The 18,874-nt window shown below is 46.7% G+C and overlaps 1 protein-coding gene across 1 annotated transcript in view; it reads left to right on the top strand.

Moving 5' to 3' along the window:
• The first annotated feature begins 2,794 nt into the window (after positions 1-2,794).
• Positions 2,795-18,874, top strand: part of GLI3 (GLI family zinc finger 3) — a 318,421-nt gene continuing 302,341 nt past the window's right edge. The window contains exons 1-2 of the mRNA XM_056113391.1: positions 2,795-2,911; positions 15,765-15,929. Of these exons, the coding sequence (XP_055969366.1) occupies positions 15,806-15,929 (124 nt within the window). The 5' untranslated portion in view covers positions 2,795-2,911; positions 15,765-15,805. The remainder of the gene's footprint in view (positions 2,912-15,764; positions 15,930-18,874) is intronic.

An 18,874-nucleotide genomic window follows, 5' to 3' on the forward strand; every position in this document is an offset into this window, starting at 1 on the left:
CTTACCCAGCTCCCACTTATCTATTGCCTGGCCAAGAATAATGTTGTATCTCTTGATGCTTATTTTGGGAGGAAGCAAAAGATAGTACGATGATGCAAAATGTAGTTGCCTGTCTCAGATTCCCTTTCTTCTTTTGTTGCTTAAAGAAGGTTTGCATGAAATGGGAATAAAACCAAGCTTAAAAAGTATCCAAGCTTAAGCAGACTTCACATTATTCCAGCCCCTGGATCTTGTTTTGTTGAAAGCCTGTTACATACTTCTGAACTTTCAGTCATTAAAACCTCCCCTTTTAAATTTAACTTAGGTCAATATGAGTTGAAAACTTGCCATTTGCAGCTAGAAATTTGTCACTACACCTAAAAAAATCCCCTTGGTGGTTCCCAAGTATTAAGTGCAACTATGCACGGAAATGGAAGAGCTGAGATGGTCAGTGAAGACAAGAACAGTGGCCGTAGACAGCAGGGCTCGCAGGCCTTCCCCAGCACCGTCCTCTGCTGATCTTTGTCTTTCCTGGGGGCCCCATTCTACCAACTGACCCCCTGCTCTTGTGTCGTGGCCCCCTGTAACAGTATTTCACCTGTGTTCTTAGCAGGTGGGGCTCTATGTTGACCAATGCTGATACAAAGCAGAGACCACAGGGCAAAACGTGGAGGAGCCTGTGCAGCTGGACCTCAGGGTTATCCTTTGTCCTCACAACTTCAAATCTTTCATGCTCCTCTTTCTCTTCCAGTGTCTAAGAAACTGAACTGTGACCAACTCCAAAAACACGTGTTAAAGTTCTGAGTCCCCAAATAGTCAGAATGTGATCTAATTGAAAAATGAAGTTGCTGTAAACTTAAGCTAAGATAAGGACACTAACATCAGCGAGTCTTTCTCAGAAGAGGGTGTCTAAAGGAAGGCAAGTGACTGAGAATGGAGAGAAGCCACTGCAAGCCAAGGACTCAGTGGCTTCTGACAGTGAAGAAGCACGGGGTCCAGGGCCGCTGCTAGGGAGACACAGAAATGCTCCCCAAGGTGAGCATGGACCTGCTGAGAAGTTGATTTTGGACATCTAATCTCCAGAACTGAGACAAGAAAGAATAAAGATCTTATTTGGAAAAAGTTTTGTGTTGACATATTTAAAGTCACAACAATATATGCCATTGTTTAACTTACTCAAAGGCAATCCATATTTCTTAAGCTCTGCCATTTCTGCAAAAATGTGACTACTTACATATTTGTTTACCACTAAAGCAGAGAGTTGTTAGTTTCTGCCAAGAATTTGAGTGAAGAAATATCAACACAGAGGAAACAACAGCATTATTCCTCCTAAAAACAAACAAACAAACAAACAAACAAACAAAAAACCCAGTTATTCTGAAGGGCACAAAAGAAAAGATTAGTTGCCTTTCTTTGTTCTTGTCTTTTAACAGTAAAAATCAAGGTCTTCATGACCCAAAATGTGCTAGAAGATTTTTAAGGAAAAGCCGAAATATCTATTTTTTCCAGTTGTTGATTTATTGGATGTCTTTCTTCTTTTTATTTATCTTTGCCATTGGGTGAACAGAAAGAGTAGGCTATCAAAACTTATTATATGCATCCACTTGATTGAGGCAGACGCAGTAACTTGTATAAAAAATTGGTGATGTTGGACTCTATTTGGGGAAGATATTCTTCAAATCTTTCCTATTGCACAAGAATTGTGACAACAGTTCTCACATTTGTGTCCCTTTCTGCTCTCCCGTGCGTTATCTTATTAGAACCCCACAAACCTTGAGATCTCCACCTGGTTTTCCCATTGACATCCGCGGAGGGAAAGGTCATTCTCTGAGAGTCATAGTCTTCCCGGTCCCAGGCCAATTCGTGAGGGGAAGCCTGGACCACTACCCTTCGACCTCAGATGTGGAAGAATGAAGTGGATGAAAACAAAATACGGCTAGAAAAAAAAAAAAAAACGGTTTAAAAGGCCCTCCCCCTGCTCCCGCCAGGAATGCTTAAGCTAGGGTCCGCTTTCTTTGAGTCTTTGAGACGCGCAACAAGTCCCAGGAAACAAACGATGAGTACTACCACTGGGTTCTGTTTAAAAGCCCCCAGGTAAGGACGCGAAGCTCCCAGCGCTCTTCAAATCTTAACAGCTAATCACTCATCCACCCACTCCCTTCTTTCAGTCGAGAAGCCTCGGTGAGTCAACACAAGTGCACCCGGAGCTCAGGCGTTTCTGGGGAGAGTGGAGGGCTCGACCAGAGGAGGAGCGGAGTCGGGCATGCCACCGGGCGTTGCTTTTCTCACTTAGCCCCGGTTCGGTTCCCTTGGCCTGGAAAGCCCGGCTTCGGGCTCGAGGTCCCGGGACACCCGGAGAAACCGTGCGCTGCAGCGGCTCCGTGGCGGGGACGGGCTGCAGAGAGTCGCCAGGTACCGAGAGGGAACTTGCGTCCCGGAGGGCGACTCCGTGCAGGAGTTCGCGCCCGAGCCCCGGGTCTTTGTTCCCGTGCCCCTCGTCGCCGGGTCTCCGGGGCCCGTAGGCGAGGAAGCCCCACCTCGGCGCAGCATCCCCCGGAGCGGGACTCCAGGGCCGCAGCCCGGGCCGAGGGGGGTTGCGCTCTGCCAGGCCTGGGCGGAAGAAAGGGGCGCGAGCGGGCGGGGGGCGCCGACGGAGCGGGCGTGGCCAGCGCGGGGCGCGGGGGCGCCGGGCCCCGAGGGCCCGCGTGACATCACCCGGGGCCCCCTTCCCGCGCCGGGTGGGTGGGGCCTGGCGGGCCGCGGGCTCGGGGTCACGGAGGGGGAAGAGGAGGAGCGGGCGTGGATGTGTCTGCGCCAGCCCCTGGTCCCCCGCGCCGCCTCCTCGCCGCTGGGAGCCGCGCCCGGCGCGGGCAGCGGGCGGCCGGGGAAGCGCGGGCCGTGGGCGCCGCGGGCCGAGCGAGCAGCCTCCAAAGTAAGGCGGGCGGAGCGGCAAGTTTTCCAACTCGGCGGGAGCCCGTGCGCCAACTTGGGCGCGGGACGGCGGGGCCGGGGTCGGGGGCGGGCGGGACGGCGGGGCCGGGGGCGGTCGGGACGGCGGGGCCGGGGCTCGGGCGGGACGGCGCACGGGCTGGACGGGACGCGAGCGGGACGGCGGGGCCGGGGCTCGGGGCGCTGGGCGCGGGGCGCGGGCGGGCCGGCGGGGCCGGGGCGCGGGCCGGGGCGCGGAGGGGCGCGGAGGGGCGCGGAGGGGCGCGGGCCGGGCCGAGCCGGCGGGCTTTCTCCCCCGCCCCGCCCTCCCGCGGGGGGCCGAGTCCAAACTGTCACTCAGGGGGTGAGTCAGCGCGGATCGGGTTACACGGGCCCCGGGGTGCCGGCGCCCCCGGCCCGGGAACCCTGCGGGGAGCCCACGGGAGCCAGGCCGCCCGCTGCACGCGGGTCTTGGGCGCTCGGGACCCGCCGCCGCCGCCGCCGCCGCAGGTACGTCCCGCCCGAAGTTCTTTGTTCCGCGGCGCCCACCCGCCCCGCGCTGGGCCCGGGCCTCCCGGCGCACGGGGGGTTCCCAGCCCGACCCCGCGGAGCCCGGGAAGGCCTGGGCAGCCAAGCTCGTCCCGCGTCCTCTCCGCAGGGCTGCCCGGAGACGCCGCGGCCAGCGTGCCCAGACGCGGAAAGTGAAAGTTGGTCCAGCTGTGTGTGAGCTGCGACTCTTTAATTTCCTTTCCAGGAGGACGCGCGCGCGCACTTAGAAACACACATTGTACACGCACGCACACACAGACACACGTATACACAGACACGCACACGCGCGCGCACACACAGACACGCACACACACGCACACACAGCGTACACACAGACACACGTTCATGCACACACAGACACGCACACGCGCGCACACAAACACGCACACACAGACACGCGCGCACACACACGCGCACACACACACATACACGCGCGCGTGCACACACACGCGCGCGCGAGCGCGCGCTCGGCGGGGGGTCGGAGAGATGCAGCCTGCGGGGCTGCGGGACTGCGGGGCGCCGGCACCAACTGCCGCTCTCCCGCGCGGCGGAGTCAGTCTTGACACCAACTTGTGGAGTTTGTGCAGACTTGGAAGCGCCTGCTCTGCGCCCGGCCCTGTCCTGCCCGCGCTCGCGCCGCGGCCCGCTGTCCCTCGCGGGAGACGCCGACTGGCCCGAGTGGACGGGGGTTAGGGGGTGGCCCCTTCGCCGCCCCGCCTGCCCCCCAACTTCTCATCACCCTGGGGCGCAGCTCCGGGGAGGTTTTGGCCTTGAGTACGGTGCCCGTGGCCTTCTGCCAGTTTCTATGTACATATATTTATGTAAAACATTTTCTCCCAGCTCTCTGCCAGCTGTTCCACATTTTCCAGCTGCCATTTCAGTTCGCAGTGATGGACTGTCCGCGTCTCCGAGCCGGAGGGCAGCCGCGCCGGCCGGCCCGTACACGCGGGCTTTCCTGCGGCCGCTGCTTCCTCAGCCCCCTGCTCCTCCCCAATCAGGCCTGGCACCGCGCTTTGCTGGGAATCCACAGTAATTAGATTCTGCCCCTCCGTGAGATTTTTTTCTTTGGGTACAGATTTTAGAGGAGGCCTTTTTTTTTTTTTTTTTTTTTTTTTTTTTTTAGTGAGATGCCTGAAATATGTGTCTGGTGGAAATAAATTAACTTTAAAAAAAAGAGTTCCAGTTTGAGTGCGTTGGCCTGGCTGGTGGGGGGCCTCTGGCCCACTGAACCGATCTCATTTAAACCAGCTTCAGCGGGAGCTCTTCACAGGCTCGCCCATCCCCTCCCCACCCCGCTTAGCACCACCACCACCGTGCTGCCTGATGTCTGCGCCTAGGACTGGCCAAAATCTTCACGAATTGGCCAGAAGTATTAATTTTGAGTATTTATGTAATTGCTCTGTAATTTGAATAGGTGCCTTATTGATTGATTTCTGTAATTATTTCATTTAGGTTTTAAATTAAAAATTAATAATAGTCTGACAGTTTCTTAATTACATGTGTCAAGATTATTTTGAAGGAGGAAATGCTATGCTTTAAAGTGAAATAGCCTCAAAAATCTCTATTTTTTTTCCAAATGCAGAACAGAATTTCAGTGGTAGAATTCAAAGCAGTGGAGATTGGTTTTAACAATGTAAACTGTGTGAAGTAGCTAAAGAATTTGTTTATGTTAGGAAATACTGGTTTTAACAACCTAGCATACAAACACTTTAGGCAGAGTTAGACTATAGGCAAGTCTGAAATAACATCTGAATCAGTTGTAATCTCATACTTTCAGAGGGAAGAGAGTTTATTTTATACTAAAAGCTAATTAGAAATTTCTCACCTAGGGGGTGATCCTTTCAGGGTATATAATTCTTAAAGTCAGCCTTGGGAAGCTTTGACACAAGGTGTCTGAATGAGTCTAGTGTGAGATTTCACACAAACACACATACACAGAAACACTTTCAAAGTTATAGTTTGTATTATTATTAATAGGCTAGTAGGCATAATTCTGATATCACCAATCTAGTGTCCCTCTAATGTATTTGTTTTTTCTTGAGTGAAGTCTGATAGAAACACATTTTTATTGTTTGTCTAACTTGTGAAGGTCCTCAAACAGAAATAGAAAAAAAATCAGTATTAATGAAAAATGAGTCTGTTGAGCTATTTCATTACTTATTTATTGAAAGCATCATTAATTTATCAATTTGATGACCAAGCCTAAAAGTTGCATCTCCCATTTTCGCTGGGACAGTTTTCTTTGTCACCTGTGTGCTGGAAGGATTTCAGAGTTCTCATGTGCTTAACTGGAAAGAGATCCTTCCATATTCTAGAATCCTCCTCCCTCTTCTTGAGGATAAGGTTGGGGAGTTTCTGAAGGAAGCAATTTAGTGATCATTGTTACATGTACTCACTTCTATGGAGACAGAAATGTGCTAAGAAAAGGCAGTCTTGAAGGAAAAGTGAATCAATGAGTCATGAAATCCTCAAGAAAACCTTAGTAATGGAATGTTAATGCTTTTAGACTATAGAAGATTATCTTAAAAGTCAGACTTTTCTTCTTCATGCAATTGTTGTAAATCCCCAGCTAAAGATTTCTTTGAAGGGGGTTTTAGTTTTTCTGGCATTCATATTCTAGAGTTGGTCTGATTTGTTTTGGAAGATTCAAGAAATTTTCTGCCAATTTATATCATGAAAGGCAATTAAAAGGCTGAGTTGGCTATAGAAAAGTGCAGTGTGTGTGTGTGTGTGTGTGTGTGTGTGTGTGTGTGTGTGGTTTTAAGTTTGTTAACAAAAAAATTCATGGTCACTTCATGTTGTCTTTTCATTAAACATTAGTAGAAAATACAGCCTTTCACTTAATGTTGTTTTTCTAGGGGAAAATAGATTCATTTTATTCCAAAGCAAATAAAGGGAGACAATAAACAACAGCAGGAAAGGTAGGAGCTGCAAACTTTTTCAAGTACTTTCAGTGTATTTTTCATCTTTTACTTTTATTTGATGGGCCTGTGAAATAGAGCTGTAGACTGGGGAAGACTTTAAATGAAATTTCACACTTTGATGATTTTTTTAAAACTTTGATATATTGACAGCAAAAAGAGCTGCAAAGCTTTCATAGAACTTGAGCAGCAACGCAGGCAGCAGTCAAGTGTCTCTATGCATTTGTGTTTAACTGCAGAAGAAAAACATGTCCATGGGCAGGAAAGGTTCTTATCAACCCCCTAATCCCAGATCCCAGCAAACCTTGAGGGCATGCCTCAGATCTTCCTGAAATCACTGTAGACTCTCACAGTTTGCAGATTAAATATGCTATGTGTTCCTGGCTCCAGCAACAGTTTTATGAGCTCACTAAGCTTCCTGTTCTAAGATCCTTTTCTTAAAATTTTAGGAGCTGCTAAGGGCAATGCTGTCTGGCCTAAGTGATGTTTGCTAATTTAGATATACTTCAGATATTTCATCCTCTTTAAATAGTGCCAAAATTATTATTTTCAAGTTAGAGGGCTATCTTTGCTCTGTAATGAGGGAGGTGAGTAATTTAGAAGAAAGTGAATGGATTTTAAAAGTGTAAGTGCAATTGATTGCAAACTATGTGGTGTTTCAGTTGTCTTACGACACAATGTGGGTCCCTGAAAATTAGCCTTTTTTGCCCTAAAAATTTGACCGTTTTCAATGTTAAATTTTTTTTTATTGCGAGAATTTTTTTTCAGTTCTTTTGTGTCTATATTTCAACCTGACAAAATGTTCCAGAAAAACCTATAACTTTCTAAAGAAACTGAATGAACAAGCCATTACGTAGTTAATAAGGTGGTGCTGGAACCTTTTGCGGGGTGTGTATAGTGGTGGTGGTGGGGGGGAGGTGGTCCTGAAAGGCAATATTGTGTTGAGTTCCACATCTGCATCTGTAGTTTATATGGCTGAGTCCTCATATACAGTGCTTTTCCATTTTGCATAAGTCATAATTAAAAAAGAAAATACTTACATCATCCCCCAATAACATGTCATATAATTCCCAGGAGAATTTGAGCCAATTTTGTGCTTAAAGGTTATTCAATGAATGAAATTGTGAAAGCCCATTTGTCAAAGTACTGCATGGTTTCTGTTAGTTTTCAAGCCCCAAATTCATTGTCTGCCCAGCCCAGCCATTAGTCATCAGTGTATTAGTGCTGCCTTCAGGCCATGCTGCCCGCACTTCTTCACACCATTACAGCTTTGAAAGTGTGCTCTGTCGACTTGTAGAATTACTGCTCTGATTTCCGCTTGGCTGGGCTGGAGGTGAGTTCCCTCCCCACCTTCTAGCTGACTGTAATCCTTGCTTTCTTTTAAAGCTCCTTTCCAGAGATTTAGGGCAAACTTTCTTACGGCCCTGTTGGCATCATACTGGTTTTGTTGTGGCATGCACTGTCCATATAATTTGTACCTGCAGTAAATTGGATTGCTTGCTGGTCTGAAACAGTGGGACTCTGTGTGTGTGTGTGTGTGTGTGTGTGCGCGTGCGTGTGTGTGTGTGTGTAAGGGTATATACGACGGTGTGCAGTAGGTATGTGCATGTGTAGTTGAGTCATCTTTTAGGTCACGAATTAATTAGTGCAGAGAAGTACAATTTTACTTAAATATCTGGTCTCTGAAATGCTTTTGGAATGCCGTGTGGCATCTGATTTGCTTCTCACCATGTAGAAGTTTTCAGCCTCAGCAAATTTGACTTCTTTATAGAGTCCATAAAGGACAATTCTCCAGAGTGCTTTACATACAAAGCATCGATTTCTACAAGATTCGGAAAACTCACAATTTAGATAAAGACTGGCTCTCAAATTAAAATAATGAGGGAAAGAGCCGGTTGGATTGTTTTGTTGATTTAATTTGTGATCTTTTAAAAAGAATAAGCTAATCCCAAGGGCATTTTCTGCATGTAGGGCAGCCTTAGCCAGAAGCTGAAGAATGAAACCTTAATAAATTCAGATGTGTGGGAACCTGCATGAAGGGAGCAGAAGTGTGGCCAGGCCATACTTCACGACAAAGTCTGTTGTTTGGATTATGGATGTAAAGGGAAATTCCGTACCAAGGCTTCACTGGGAGCCTGTGTGTGCTGGTACAGCTCACACTGGCAGTTTTGTACATGACTTAGTGGGGTGAGGGTTGAGAGGAGAGGGGAGAGAGAGAGAGAGAGAGAGAGAGAGAGAGAGAGAGAGAGAGAGAGAGAGAGTGCCTGGGTGCTGGGATGGGGGGAACTAGGGACATTTGTAGTGGGAAATGCACACTGGTGAAGGGATGGATGTTGGAACATTGTATGACTGAACCTTGAAGAACAACCTTGCAACTAAGTATCTCACTGTGAACAGCCTTGTAACTGTATTTCACTGTGATTCAATACAAAAATTAAAAAAAAAATAAAAAGAGAGGATGGTCATCCTCCTTTCTTAAAAAAAAATCAGACTGCTGTAGTCGGAGCCATAGTACAGTGGGTAGGACATTTACTTTGCATGTGGCTGACCCAGGTTCGATCCCTGGTTCCCCATATCATCTCCTGAACCCGCTAGAGGTGACCATGGAACACAGACCCAAGAGTAAGCCCTGAGCACTGCTGAGTGTGCGCCAGCCCCCCCCCCCCCACACCAAAACGGAAGAAGGAGAGAAATTAGACTGCAGCAGAATTTTGTGAGTATGCAAAGTTTATAGGCTAAGTGAACCAAGGAGGATAATTTGTTTATTTAGTAAACTTTACTTAGAAATCTTTATATTTAGGAATGTTTGCTTTTAATATTGTAAGTAGGATTCAGGAATCATGGGTTTAAAACTGAAGAATAAAATGCATTTCATGCCCAACTTTGCACTATGTACCTTGGGGATGTGTATGGCTTACAGCACTCACCTATATTGGTCTAATACTATTCATAGCACATCTACTCTACCCCATTAGCTAGATGGTAAACTCACACACATGATATTGGAACCAAAACATAGGTAAATTCTTTTAGATTTCATTTTTCTGAAAACGTGTGAAAACTTTTAATACTTTAAATCTCAGTGAAGCGAGACAAGGGACACCTCTGATTGACTATGATTTTTTTTGTGATACATGTGTGTTTAAGGGAAATACAGTTTTCTGTGCTTAGCTGATGCATAGACTGATAACTGACTTAGAGAGCTTGTTTTCTGTGGGATTGTCTGTATCTGTTAAGTTGACAGATCAGGTGGGGGTGCCAGTTTGCTCCACATTTGCTCCTTTAATGACACCTGCTATTCACAATATTTCTGCAAAACCTAAGCAAGAAACACTGCACTGGTATTTTTAAGGTTTATCAAAATCAGAAATGCTAACAGGTATCAAATAGAGACCCCTCTACCCTCCACATTACTCCTAAAGTAACTGGCAGCCAAGAAAGCCAGGGAGACTGATGTTCTTGAATACACAGGGCAGAAAAGTAAACCTGGCACAGAAAATGTCGCTTGTGCTTTTAACTGTAATGATAATGATTACTTCATTTCAAAAGAGCTTTTCAGTGGTTGGTTGGTTGGTTGGAATTAAATATGTTGGTGTCTTAAAAGTTTAGGTGTAGTTAATTTATTAAAACCAAATTCATTTTCTTCATAGCCAGACCACGATTTCTTCTTAGAGCAATCCCAGTCCCCTCAGAGTAAATCCATTTTGGGATGTCTCTCACCTGCTGATCTGAGATTAGATGCATCAGAACACGGGGAAGTAGGATGGAAAGCACAGAGAGCAGATTTGGGGGATGCTCAGCTTACAGAGAACTAGCTTGTGGCAGCTTGAATGAATAGACAGCAGCTTTCTTATTTGAAGTTCAGGCTTTAAGCTTTCCTGATTGCTGGGGGAAAACATATATAAAGGTAAAATCATTGTACTTTCATAAAGATTTAATTAAGAAGTTATAAAGTGGAGCTTTGCTTGCAGAAAATAAAGGCTATGCAGGGCAAGGAAAGACAAAAGAACCTTAGAAGGACTAGGAACTGTGGTGTGGCACAGAGTTTCTGCAGAGCTAATGGATTTTAAATTCTGAAAGATATTTTGATCATAAGGAAACATCAGCCATATTACAGAGGTTCTGTAGAATGCATGGTGGCTTTGCAACCTTTTTAATGCTCTAAGGATTGCTTACTGCAAATCAAGACATTTTTCTCACTTTCATAATAGATGAAAAATTAGTCTTTATTTGTGATCATTCATAAAGGATTGATTTTGATTAAAAACTGAGTTTCAGGGCCTGGATGGAGTGTGGCTGGCTACACACATGCCTTGTATGTGCTGACTGGCTTCCTTTGATCCCTGGGTCCCTGAGCACAATTGTGGCCCCACAAACAAAACAAACCAAGCTGAGTTTTAGGGCTATAGGAAGGTGCAGTGGTTCCCACCTAATTAATGTTCTTCTAATGGGATTTTCGTCTCTGGAGTGCGTAGAGGCACGCCAGTAGAAGCATCTTAAAGTTGCAAGTAATCTGCTTGCAATAAAATGTAAGAGAAAAGTAATGTTACCCTTCAGTGATAAAAGGGAACCCCCCCAGGAAGCCTCCCCAGGCTGGTTTCTTCCGCTTATAAATACATGGACAGTTGTGAGCAGATGTAGTTTCTCTGGAGCAAAGACTTATTCCACCTGAGCAATAGTTCCCGAGGCTGCAGGGAACCATTTCTCATTCAAGGCCTAAGCCCGGTGCCTTCAGGACTCAGTTGTCTGCTGGAATGCCTTCACCTCTGCTGCTGGCGACCTGTCAGGAGCTGATCAGATTACTTTTATTAGGAATGAGGGGGAAGGGAGGGGAAGGGGAGGAGGAAGGAGGAAGACTGAGGGAGAAAGTGAGAGAGAGGGAGGGAAAGAGAGAGGGAGAGGAAGAGAGAGGAAAAGGGAGAGAGGGTCAAGAGAGGGGGAGGGAGGGAGAGGGAGAGTGGGAGGAAGAGAGAGAGAGAGAGAGAGAGAGAGAGAGAGAGAGAGAGAGAGAGAGAGAGAGATCAATTTATTACCCCAGATTCAGGTAACTTAAAAATACACCAGCTGGATTTGGGGATTAACTAATTCGTTGTTCACAAAGAATCAATGATCAGCTTTTACACTCCTGTTCCATTCTACATCAGAAAGTTGTTTAATACTGTCGGAACATCACTTTGCCCCTTGGTTTTCAGCATTGATGCTTTCTTTGTCCAAATGCGTGTCCACAAGACACTGGCGGCATTCCTGTGCATCTGAGCGCCCGGCCTGCCACAGAGCCTGCCAGGCAGGGGCCGAGCTTTGCAGAGTTCCCAGAATCCCGAGTTTCTCATTCTCTTCCCGAGTTTCTCATTCTCTTCCCGAGTTTCTCATTCTCTTGCATTTACTGCTTGAGGCTTCTGGTTGTAACGTTGGACTCCACTGACGGCCAGCCTTCGCTGGACACAGTGAGGCGTCAGTCTGGCTTAACCTTTTGCATCCCGGCCTCTGTTCACAGCAGCTAAGGAAGAAACGTCCTTTGGGAGCCGCTGAGTTCTGTGGTACTGCAGGCAGTTCTGTGAAGACCCAGCGCTATGCTGAGTGAGACGGACAGGGTGTTGTCTTGCAGAGTCCTTGGCAGGATTGGCCGCCTGAGTGCACCGGACTGCGTCTGCACAGCCGCTCTCTGTCCCGGGTGTCTGCGGACCAGCGCAGGCAGCCCTCTCCCGGGGTCGGGCGGCGGCCTGGCTCCCCTGCTCTCGGGACCGCGGGGCCGGGCGGCGCGCTGCCCAGAACCCCGGCCAACCTCAGGCGGCCCCGGGGGCTGCCCGGAGGAGGCGCCCCGGCTCCGCAGACCCGCGGCTGCCCCTTCGGCTCCCCGCGCCTGCGGCATGCATGGGTAGAGGTGGGGAAATCGCCAGGTTAGCACTTTCCCGCGTGTAACTGACAGGGACAGAGTTGTGTGTTATCGGACACATAAGCTGGTATAATTTATAGGGTATACATGAAGCAGCTGTCTGCCTTGGCAGCTTGCCATGAGCAAGCCTTGTTCCAAGCACAAACCACACTTTAAAATAATTAGTTACTAACTAATGAGATCCAAAAATAAGTTGTCAAAATAGAAGAACGGGGTACACTCTTGAGTGACCAAGGACTTTTTTTTTCTTTTAAATCCATTTCGCAGGGGGGCTGGGTAGGAATTAGTATTCTCCAAAACCATTAATTAGTGCTCTTTCAGTACTGCCTGCGGCCCTACCTCTTCTCACTGATCCTTTCTCTGAGCTGATGGGTATTTGGAGAGTTTGGTTGCTTTGTTAATATGAAATCCTTTGCTTGGCGGGGAAACCAACTCCAAAAAAAAACCAAGTTTGTCAAGGAACTTGGGTGACTCTCTCCTCACTGGTCTTAATTAATTAACTCCTTCTCAGTAAGACCCATCTTAACAAGATTCTCATCCTTCTCCTCCTCCCCCCCCCCATTACTTTGTTTCTGGTTTGGTTTTAGCTGAGTAAACTGCACCCTAATTTGACCAGTGTTTTGAGGGAGACCATTAGAATGTAGCAAGTTCCTCCTCATCCAAACTAGTTGAGAACATAGTGTGTTGATTAAATATTTTTGTTAAAGCTTTTGGTCTACATCGAATTTAACAATTTTCAAGGAAATACTAGATATTAAAAAAAAGTGTCATGTGTGTGACTAACCCAGCAGTGATTGTGATTGAGTACACTGGTGACATCTAGACACGGGCTCACTGCCAAATCAGTTTACTCAGTAAATAAACAGGGTCTGAGTGCCGAGAACTGGCATGGGGCATGTCTGCATGGAGGTCCCAGTCTGGAGGGGCGGCGGCCTCCAGCGGAGATTTCCGAGGAAGAGTTCATTTTCATAATTGGACTGGGGTTGGCGCCTGTGCGATTCAGCCCTTCATGGTGTATGAGCCTCACTAGTCTGTCCAGTCAGCAGAGACTGAAGAGCATGGGGATTGGCCTGTGCAAGCATCCTGGAGCCTCCTGGCAAAACAGAGAGCCCAAAACAGAGGGCCATCAGCCTGCGGGGGGGTGGGGGGGGGTTTGGCACCTCTGTGTGTGTGTGTGTGTGTGTGTGTGTGTGTGTGTGTGTGTGTGTAGCTGCTCTCCTGGTGTACTTTCAAAGGGGATATTGGAGAGCAGGAAGGGCACTTGTCTGGTACAAGGCCTACTGGGTTCCCTCCCCTGAACCCCACCAAGAGTGATTCCTAAGCACAAAACCAGGAGTATACTCTGAGCATTCCTGAGTGTGGTCCAAAGAACAAAAAGAAAAAATAATAATAAAAATTTGGACCAGTTTTGGGAGGATAATGAAAGAATTCCAAGATTGTTAAAGCAAAAAGGCATCACTGAAAATTGCTTGAGGTTCCATTTTTGGAGTTTATAAAAAATAAATAAATAAATAAAAGGCATGGAGGGTCTCTGAACCTCTGATATTGAATGTGTGCTTCTGAGTTTAAGGGTAATTTGTTCGGGTGCGTGTGTTTATATAACTTCACTCCTCTGCAAGGTTTCCTCCCTTTGTGTGTTTCTCTTGTCTGCCAGAGGAGTAGGGACATTGGCGCACAGCTGGGGGTGCTATTCTGGCAGCCAGGCCAAAGGCCACTGGGTGCTGGGGCTCTGCTAAGGAAGCTCTGTTGGCCAGTGAGAGGGATGTTTCTGAGTTTGGAGTGAATCTTACAATTGATATGTAAATTTGACTTGGAGCTTCTTCTAGGAAAGCCCTTCTTAAATGGTTGTATTTTCCAGTCAGTGATACTGGATAATCAAGGAAAAACAGAGGAAGGGCTGATGCTGAGCCACAAGGCCAAGCTGGTTCTTAGATTTCTAATCACTTGAATTCCACTGAAGGGGAATTTCTTGTACATTGAAGAAAAGAGTTTGCAGTTCCCTTGCAAATATGAGTTAAGATGTCTAAAACTATTGCACCTGGAATTTAAATTATTTCTAGTCTTTCCTCTTTTAGCAGTTACTTATTTAGATTTTCTAATTGTTTTGATTGAACTCAGTGGTATCTGCTAACTGTAGGAAACAAGCAGATGATGAAGAAACATCATGTTTGAGGCAGTCTTGATAGCTTGAAGAAAACATGCTAAAGAAGACACTTTTGCTTGTTTTCTGGTGTCCTTTGTGAGTGTAAAGCCTGATGTGAAAAAAAAAAAATCCTTGGACCAAATAGAGTGAAAATTGATGAATGATGAGTTAGGTCAGTTATCACGTAAGTGAAGGTAGTGAGGGGGATGGTAATTGACTTGTGTTCAGCAGTTTTAATATTTTGCAAGTGGTCTCAGTCTTTGCTGTCAGCTGTCTTCTGACTTTTTCTGGGGGTCCAGAGCATGATATTCCATTACTTTTGTTTGTTTTAAAAATATAACTCAAATGAATAAAAATGTTCTCAGGTTTTATTGAATTCTGGAGAGTGTGGTCTAAATGAATGAATTAGAATTAAGAGGCATATTCCAATTCAGTTGTGTTGTGAGGGGAGCAGAAATCACCGTCTGCTTTAGCCTCAGTTATACTTTGATTCAGAACTTTGAGTTGGACTTTGATTTTGTCAGGCATACTTCAAAACTTTGAGATTTCCCAAAGTAAGCTAGATTTTCCTGTGCCCCGGGGAATACTGGAAGGACCCGGGGATGTGGTAATAATAGCCACAGATAAAATTGGGCCGTGCTTTGCTTTTGCTTTTGTGAAGAAGGTAGATTTTCAGGGGGCCTCTGAGTGAGGCAGCCTACACGATGTTTATGGGACTGTGGGCGGGCTGTTCAAAGCTGACTTCTGAGTATGCAGTGCTTGCTACTTCAAGTGCTGAGGTGCTGGGTTTTGAAGAGGGGAGGGGCGTGGAGGTTGCTAAGCAGACCTCCTAACTGTCTCCCATCCATGGTGTGATTTTCCTCTGAAAAGAGGGAGGTGTAGAACAGATAAGTTTGGATACCTCTGCTTCAAAACATTAATTTCTACTTAATCTTTTCCTGCTTTGGAAAGTTGTCTTAATGTCTCTTTTGACAAAGCTGGCCACCAGTAGCAACATTTGTAGATTTGGTTTATATGGCACTTGCATTCACCCTATAAACACAGCTGAAAATTGAGATGTTTCTGTTACTTAATAGCACATTTCCAGTGGGAATTTGGGAAATGTCTCACATTTATGGACAGGTTCCTCCCTCTATTTGGCATGTGGAGCCACTCTGGCTTGTAAGTTGAAGACAAACTTCAGGATGTCTTTGCAAGAAGCGCTCTGATGAGAGGTCTTATACATTTTGAATTTGTGAAGGCTTCATGATGCCATGATGCGTGATACCATGTCAGGTCAAGTGACATCTGAGTGAGATGGTCATGTCTCCCATCTGTACTGGAAACTGATGGCGCTGTTTGTTTGATTCAGGCCTTCCCTGTAGCAGAGAGCTGAAGTGATGAGAAGACACCATGGACGCCCAGTCCCACAGCTCCACGACCACTGAGAAGAAAAAAGTGGAGAACTCCATAGTGAAGTGCTCCTCTCGGACAGATGTCAGTGAGAAAGCCGTGGCCTCAAGCACTACTTCTAATGGTGAGCAGCCACGGGGATTGCCAGCAGCCAAGCCTCCAGACGTGTCTGTGTTCTCTGCATTCCTTGTGAATTAAGCGTTTGCACCTGGACCAGTACCTACTCTGTGAGAGACTAAAACAAGCAGATGGGACGGGGTGGGGAGTGGTCTGGGTGGGCAGGCTTCAGTACACTGTTTTGGCATCAAAATTACCCATTTTCTTCCAAATTCTCTAATTTGAGATGTAAATGTGATAGCCTATTTATTATAGGAACTTCTTGTTTGGGCATTTTGGAAATCACCTTGATTAGACTGGCAGGAGTTCAAAAATACTTTGCATTGCACATGGAAAGTCTGAACTAGTGGAATAATTTGTTATTGGTTGTTATAAAAAACACAAAAGTTGCCTTGTCAAAATGAGTGGCAGGAATTCTCCCTCCCCCAACTTTGAGTAGACCATGGTAGTATTTTAAAATTTAAGAACTTTAAAGGAACGTGTATATCTGATGCAGGTTTTACAGCTGGTGTATGAAATTTTAATTTACTTAATTGTGTGCAGAGATAACACAGAGCCACTGTTTCTTCATGCTGTATTTTAAAAATATTTTCAGCAAAGTGTTGAGAGGCATTTCAATTCAAGCATGGAGCATTGAAAATAAATTCCAGAATCCCCTCTGGTAAAAACAGATTGAATAGGTTAATGGAATCTTCACTTCCTTTTCCTGATTTTCCACTCTTGTAGGTCATTAGGGCCTTTGCTTTTATAGGTTTCATAGTCAGCCTGGGTTTCTCCCTGCTGTCCCTTGGGAAGAATGAGCTGGGTCCTGCTCCTCATTTTTCCACACAGTGTCTCTGGACATAGTGATTTACATAAGTCCGCCTACTCCTTCCCTCTCTGGGGGGCTTCTATTTTGTTTCAAGGATTTCCCTAGGTTGCCTGACACTTGGGAGGCCGAGTCTCCTTTGGCAGGGACCTGCCACTAGGGACTGTAAGGTTAAGGGCAGATAAGCTGTCAAAGAGTGGCCCTTCTCCTCGGCCCTGGGGAAGTTGGGTGGAGCTCATGGTGTTGCAGTGGCCTCCCCGTGAGAATGTGCACAGCACCATGCCTCACTTGGGCGGGGGCCAGGCATAGGCTAATGGTCTAGTTGGGAACTCACCCTTAGGGAGGGAGTTATGTCTGAGTTAAAACGACGACTTTGTGCACTTGTAAAAATATATCTGTGTTCCTTTGTCAGAACGAAATCGAGCTTACAAAAAGCCTTGTGTTACCCCCTTTCTTTTTCCTAGAATTTGTTAAAATTAGACTCATTTGTTATTTCAGACATCGAATCAGTATATGAATATAGGTTACTGATTCAAAGTCAGTGTGAAGTCTACTAACCTTCTGGCGTCATGCTCCCCACGGCAGCACCTCTGTCTGCTTCCTGGCTCGTGCACTGTGAGTGGTCAGGTGTGGGCACGAAGGAGCAGGAGCGTTGGTGGGTCAGAACACAGGCGAGCCCAGGGGCATTGGTGGGGGCTCCAGAGCCTGCCGTCCTGGGGATGTCAGTGGTGACAGCAGTGATCTGGTAAGGCTGCCGCTGCTCCTGCTGCACCAGGGCCCTCCACACGTGAGGCCTTCCCTGCCCAGCCACTGGAACCTGTCATGATAAAGATCCTATGGCAGCCAGGAGCCATTGGAACACCTGCCTGTGGAGGAGCAGTCATGATTCACCAAGTAGACTGGTAGGCTGAGTTAACCACAGATTGTGGTGCCCTGAGCCAGGCCTCCCTCCTGCTCTCCTCAGCCTTACCCTGGCAGTGGCCCCTGTCTGGACAAACTCTCACCAGTCAGGTGTGGAGGGCCCATGCCGGAGCCATCGTGGTCTTAAGGTCCTGGCATTTGGCCATACTCCTGTTTCCTCTCATGAATTTAGCCCATTTTCTTTGGGAATAACATACAGTCCCCACCAAAGTACAGTCAGAATGATTGGATTGTAGCCCAACTGGTTGCACTCCTGGAAGCCAGCGGATACCTTAAAGATAGGCAAAAGTAAAACAGACAATTTCAAAAATTTTGTGCTTAATTTTTTTTAATGGCTGCTTTACGACATAGCAGTGCTGGTGATTAGAACAGCCCATTTCCCAGGGCTGTCTGCAGGCCCCTGTGCCCGCCGGGTCGTGTTTTCGAGGGTTCAGCCCTTTGTTCCGGAAGCACCTACCTTGGCCAGCTTCCTCCCATGCTCCAGCTCTGCTTGGGCTGGCCAATCTTGGAGCGTGTGCAGGGGGAGCTGCTCTGTGCTCCTGGCCTGTCTCCCTCCGCCTTCCCTTTGTCCCTGCCTTGCCCCCCACCAAACATTTCAGACAGGTCTGATAGCACTGAGGCTGTTCACCAAAAGGAAATGAAAATCATTTGGCTCTTACAGGCCATTTTGATTTGCTACTGATTCCAGGGGCCTCCTTCTTTACAGAGCTCTGAAATGAAGAGATTTGTCAACGGACAATTGAAAATTATTCCAGCACCAAGAATCAAAGGGGTGCAATCTATGTATTTCTCCCTCCATAATTTTCCTGATTAAAATAGAAAACAACCCCCAAAATGTTTCGTTATTGGTGCTGTTTTAGGTAGACTTAATTAACTTTTCCAGCTATTCTGACTGCAATTTGTTCCTGATTGTGAGCCTCCCAGCCAAGCCACACACATTCCAGAGCATGTTCTTGCAGATCTGTTTTCTTACTTGTCTCAGCTGAGTGTCTACTCCTAAAATAACATTCATACAGAGTTTTGTTTAAACACAAACACACAGAATCAAAGATAGGTTTCAGAAACCTTGAACAGTGTATTAAGTAAGCATCTGCTTTGTAACAGTAAAATGAAGAATGAAAGTGAAAAACTCCCTGACTCTTCTATGGGAGGAAAATAAGAGAATTCAGTTCTATGAACAGGCTGCAGGCTGCCCCAGGACCACGTGTTGAATGCAATCACTT

This window comes from Sorex fumeus, unplaced genomic scaffold (assembly GCF_029834395.1).
Source record: "Sorex fumeus unplaced genomic scaffold, SorFum_2.1 ptg000020l, whole genome shotgun sequence".
In the NCBI taxonomy this organism is placed as follows: Eukaryota; Metazoa; Chordata; class Mammalia; order Eulipotyphla; family Soricidae; genus Sorex; species Sorex fumeus.